The sequence below is a fragment of the Atta colombica genome, unplaced genomic scaffold, assembly GCF_001594045.1.
Source record: "Atta colombica isolate Treedump-2 unplaced genomic scaffold, Acol1.0 scaffold141, whole genome shotgun sequence".
In the NCBI taxonomy this organism is placed as follows: domain Eukaryota; kingdom Metazoa; phylum Arthropoda; class Insecta; order Hymenoptera; family Formicidae; genus Atta; species Atta colombica.
In genome coordinates this window covers 1,075,208-1,081,358 of record NW_017259230.1, presented here as the reverse complement: position 1 = coordinate 1,081,358, position 6,151 = coordinate 1,075,208, and the positions used below count along the sequence as shown (strand labels likewise).

At 25.0% G+C, this 6,151-nt stretch overlaps 1 protein-coding gene across 1 annotated transcript in view; it reads right to left on the bottom strand.

The window, feature by feature from the left end:
• Positions 1-953: 953 nt before the first annotated feature.
• The window catches only part of LOC108684974 (venom allergen 2-like), an 8,077-nt gene continuing 2,879 nt past the window's right edge, over positions 954-6,151 (bottom strand). The window contains exons 2-5 of the mRNA XM_018189548.1: positions 5,898-5,994; positions 1,659-1,714; positions 1,190-1,307; positions 954-1,083 (exon numbers count right to left, since the gene is read on the bottom strand). Coding sequence (XP_018045037.1) covers positions 959-1,083; positions 1,190-1,307; positions 1,659-1,714; positions 5,898-5,994 — 396 coding nt within the window. The 3' untranslated portion in view covers positions 954-958. The remainder of the gene's footprint in view (positions 1,084-1,189; positions 1,308-1,658; positions 1,715-5,897; positions 5,995-6,151) is intronic.

Sequence of the window (6,151 nt, the reverse complement as noted above, 5' to 3'; positions counted from 1 at the left end):
CTCTCTCTCTCTCTCTCTCTCTCTCTCTCTCTCTCTCTCTCTCTTTCTCTCCTTCTCTATCTGTCAATCTATACCTATATCTATCTGTCTTATCTGAAAGCAATCTTTAATCAACAAGCTCATAGCACATTAATATGGCTCTTGATGTTTCAATTTTATTACCATTGATGCCTGCATAAAACAAGATTCAATTCAACACAACGAGCGATCACATTGACAATATTTTTAAATTCCATTTAGCGGATATTGTCACACTCGAGTATTTCCTATATTATAACTATATTAATACTATATTTTCGTTGATTCGAAATTTCGTTGTTCTTCAAATGTTCTTCAGTAATTAATAAAATTTATTGCTTTGTTGTTGTATACATTGCTTTGTTATTATATACATTTAAAAAATAAATATCATTCTAGGAATTTGTTTTGCATATTATTTACAAATGCAAAAATTGAAAATTTAATTGTATATTTATTAATTTATTTATTAATTTAAGTATTACAATATTAATACCTAAATTAAATAATGAAATGTGTGTGCAACTGTATAATTTTATAAATTTTCTAGTTTCTCTTCTACTAGAAATTAGGAAACATGATAAAGGCATAAAGTTAAATATAACGCACATTTATCATAATGGAAATTTATTGTTTACATTTAATGTATGTACACAGATTGGATATTGCTCATAAAAATTTTTACTTGAAAAAATTGTGTTTATTATCAATAACAATAAATTTAAAGTATCGGCTTATGATCAATGTGAAAAGTAAGGTTTAATGAAAACGATTTGAAAAAAGTAAACATTATGCATAATATTTTATTGTTAGTGCAACATATTGATTCTAATTTAACTACGATCATTACAAAGACATCGTAGAGTTATAAATGTATAAATAGTTATTTCATATACAATATTGTCATAAAGTTACAATTTTTTTTATGTGTTCTTTTTTACTACTTATTACTACAGTTATACATATTACAGTCAATGTTACTCATCACACCCTCCTTTATAATACAGTTTATCTGACAGTAAACTTCCTTGTTATACTTTGGGATGGGTTTTAAGTTTTTACATTCTGTAATTAAAAAAAAAATTATAAGATTTAATTCAAAATTTCATAAAATCTCTTATATTTGTTTTTAAAAATAAACTTTATTAAAAAAAAAATATAAATAGATTACCTTTATCTATGCAATTCGCAACTTTGCATTTGCAAGAGTCTACGTTCTTTTTATATAACATAACATCCTCGCAATATTTAATACCATTTTCTCTGATTACTTCATTTTTTTCGTTAATCTAAAAATAATTGATTTAATTATTGATTTATATTATTGTGCTATTAAACAGCACAATTTAAAATTAAAAAATTAATTTTCTTATTTACTTTTAAAATTACTTCCTATATGTTAATTAAAATGGATAATAAAAAATTGCTATTAAATTATTAACATTGTTTTAAATATAGTAAATTTGTTTTAGGAATATTATTTGTTATAGTACAATATGTAAAAGCACAATATGTAAAAATTCTTAGCAGAAATGAGTAAAATTAAATTAATTAAAGAATGTAATTATTCTAATCACCGCATGCAAATATGTATGTGTGTTTTTATAATTATATAATTTCTGTTTTTAATAAATACATACTACGTTAACTCTGCGCAGTGCACAATCCCATACAAAAATATCCGTCAAGGGATCGACTGTAATATAAATTTCAAATTTATTAATATAATTTCAAATGTATATGTTCTTACAATTAAATTCATGAAAATGACTTAAATTCCAATATAACTCCAATATAACTTTGTTTAAATCAATACTAATTTCTAAATGGATTTATTTCTAAATGGAATTTCTAAATGGATTAATAAATGAATTTATTTATTTCTAGATTTATGTTAGCGATATTTTAATTTTTATAGATGTCATACTCTTGAAGTACTTTGAAATACTATAATATCATTCGAAATATTTTTGATAATTTCCTTCAATTCGTTATATTGTTATTATCTTTTATGAATTTTTTATAAATCTTAGCATTTTCATAATTTTTTCATTGTATTCTGTATTGAAAGTTTTTTAAAGTAATTTCATATTAATTATTTATCCGTTTAAAATATTTACAGATAAAGTAATAGAAAAATAGGAAACTAATTATTTTATCCCGCTTTTAATATTAGTAAAGCATAAATTTTAGATTTGTTTTGGTTCAATTTAATATAAACGTATATAATATTTAAAAAGCCATTGCTTTATATTGTAAATATAAAAATCTTTAATTTAATTAAAGTCTTAATTTTAATAAAGTCTTAAATTTTAATAAAATAAAATTAATTTGCACAATATGCCATACAAAAATATTCATTAAAAATATTCATTAAATATCATTATATATATATATATTATTATGCGACGACTGTCTCCAAGCTATAATATAACTGCGAATAGGATTTCAATCGGTTAATGTTATCATCATTTGTTAGAAAGAATAAAGTATAATTTTATATTATGTTCTGTTTTTACGTTCATAATATTCTATGTTGTTAACAATGATCCGATCGCGATTGAAACGTCTGTTTTGTTTATTGTTAGCACATTGTATTAAATCTTAACTAAAGATACTTATATTTTACATGAACTATATTTTACATGAACTATATAATTGAATAATTTTTTTGCTCATAGCCTTTTTTCTTTCCTGTTTTTTAAATTAATTTGCTGAGAATTAATCTGCTTGCAGCTCCATTTATTTATATGATTTAATTTGCAGACTTTTAACAATAGTGACAATTTTCTTTTCAATTCGAAAAGACGGGAGGTAGTTGTTACAAGGAAATTGTTATAATTAGTTCTTCTAGTTGCCAAAGAGGGCAGCATTTTTATAAACAGTATAGGTAATCCTTGTACGCATTCTGCTATTCTACTTAGTTTTGTAATCATAATTGGATTATAGAAAACGCTACATCTGTTTATGTGATTTTCGTTGTTATTGGAATTAAATATTTCATTGTGCGAATGCTTTGTTTTATTGCAAATCTGTCAAATTTGAACTGAATCAAAATGCAAAATCATCGAAGCAAAAAATTCAACGTGGATAAGATTTCAGGGACTGTAAAGTTACACATGTTAGTGACGCTTACCAACATTTTACAGTCCCTAAAATCTTACTTACACTATATTGATGGCTTTGCGTTTTGGCTCAATTGAACAGACCTGTTTTAATGGATATATATATATTGAAGGTATTTTATTTTTTTTTTGTATATTTCTTTTTGTATATTTCTGTAGGATAACTCCGGCAAATACGTCGCGCTGGGATTTACGCCGCAGAAGTCAGAAAAAATAGAAGGAGTGGGGGTAATTTTCCTACAACTAACTAAACTTCTTTCATGTCTTTATATTATTAGTATTGTGTTATGATTTCAATTTCTTACTGTTAATATTAATGAAATGACTGTGAGTTGAATCACAACAATTGTTACTGTGTTAAGTAGCGCCATCATAAATTATAATCTACATAAAATGATTACTGTAGGACATGCAAAAGACTTAGTGGTTATTTTGTGATACATGAGTATAGAAGAATAGTAAAGTATGTTGTAACAAAATACAAGTACTTTGCTCTTGTATTCTTTTAATTTGTTGTTTTATATATCCCATCTGTTGGGATATATAGCATTTTTAACACATGAGATTTATGTTCAAAGCATATAAAGTGCGCAGATTGAATTCAGTGCACTAAATTCAAGCTCTTTAATTTTGAAAACATTATAGTATTCTTTCAAAAGACTGGCGTATGGCCTTTTAATCGGAACGTGTATGAAAATTTTCTCACAGTTAATATTACTAATCAACCTTTACAAGAAATTTCTAAAAAAGAAGACAGGTTTATAGAAATAGAAGATTTGTCGAACTCACTTGATCGTGATATAAATTTGTTTTTAATCAATGATACATCGGTGCACTTAAGAGAAACACTTATAAAAAATAATTCTAACGACAATAAACAAAAAATTATCACTTTTGATGATATAAGATTATATCCGAAAATTAAAGCAAGAAAAAATAAAAAAGGCCTATTGAGACAAATCTATTATTTTAATGAATTCTCCGTTTAAAAAGCAATTAAAAAAAAAAGAAATAAATATAAAAAAAAATAAGAAAAACTTAATGAAGAAAAGCAAAGAATTCTTAGAAACAAAAAAAAAAAACAAGAGAATCAATCAAAGTCAGAAAATGATGACTGGAATCCATTGATCTAATAGAATCAAATGACGACTTCAGCAACATTATTCCATCCAGTACATTTGTGTAAAGAAACCGATTCATATTATATTTGCGCGCGCGCAAATAAATTACTTGAAAATGACTTTTAATGTTTTTATAGTTGAAATTGATTATTTAGTCTAACTATCGAGTATTTACATTAAAATTTAATTTAATGCATGTTGTATTAAAATCAGGTTACATTTGTCAGATTATTTTTATTTAATTATAATTAACTATCAAATATATTAATACACATTTAATAAATTTGTATTTTTTAATCTGAAAGTAGATTTTAATTTAATATTAATTTAATAAATTAATAATTTAAGATTAAATTTCTTTTCTTTTAGTTGATTGACAAATATTTAATAATTGATTTAAGAAAAAAATCTATATTAATATATTTTTGTAAGTTTCAATTTTGTATTCTAAAATAAATATGCTATGTAAAATTTTTATGTTTGATTTCAATTAATTTGATCGTAATTGATATGTTCTTACGTTTAAGAAAATATTGTAAATATTACAATTTGCCTTAAACTCAGTAACAACTTGCTTTACAATGGTGTTGAATAGTATGAGATTATTGTCGTGCACGATCATTCTTCCCGCCAAAGGAATCGAACACTTTAAAGATTATTCAGAGTCTTAAATAATAATATATAGTCATATATCATCGGATTTTCGATGGCAAACAATTTATATGCTTCGCGGACATAAAATTGGACTTTGACATGATTTAACGATAATTATCTTGATTTAACGATAATTATCGGTTAGCGCATGACACTGCGGTGAAGATCAAGCGGTGTGATCCTTTTACCGCGTTTATCGCGAGTGGCCGCCATCGCTTCTGATTGATCGAAATCCATCAATCGTGAATATGAGGAAGATCGGAAATTTGAAGAAATTAGTCTTTCGAGAACGCGAAGAGGTAATTCCGTCGTTCGTACGTTTTAAGATGCTGAAATCATTTTCAGTCAATTCGATCTCAGTGTCCACAAATATTATTCTCGCGATTCAGGGTTTCTCCTAGGCATCATCGCGAGATTATCATGAACCAAATCTTTAGCCTGCAAGCTATGCGCGAAAGTGATCCGACTAGGCGATTCAGGGTGACAGCTTCTAGGCATATTTGAAATAATATCAACAATAACTAAGCGATAAGTAACTGAGAAACTGTACATAAACAGAACATAAACAATAAATAGTTCTTTTTCAAATCGAAACTAGAGTGTGATATTAAGGTTATTACATTGACGTGAAATGGTGTAAGTTGTTACAATTTATCTATTAACGGAAAATTTCAATTTTTAATGTTTAATGATATTGACACAAGTTAGAAAAAAGTTTATTATCTATAGTTAAAAATGTACTTAAATCAGTGCATAGATATTTTGATAATGTACATTATTTTGGAAAAATTCTAATAAAAAATTCTAAAAAGAAATTGTTACGGTCTTTGCTATGTTAATTGTGAAGCAAATAACAATTTTGTTTAATAAAATTTGAATTAGAAGTACGTTTTTAGGAGTTAATCTTTTTCTCAAATTTTGTTTATCAAATGCTAATTTTTTATAACTTAATATTCAATATTTAATGTTTCATACTTACTTACTAAATTTCCACATTTCTTCAATTTCTTCGCACACTCATATATGTTGTAACATAGCGTTTTTAATCCTACAAGATCTGTTGTTACATAAGCTACCTAACATAAAAAAAAAATTATTCGGATTTATAAACATTTTATATATAGGTACTTTAATTTTGAAAATTGTTAAACATGCATAATATAATTTCTTTTACTTATAATAAATATTTAATGAATGTATTTAAATAAAGTCATAATATAATATTCATATTTA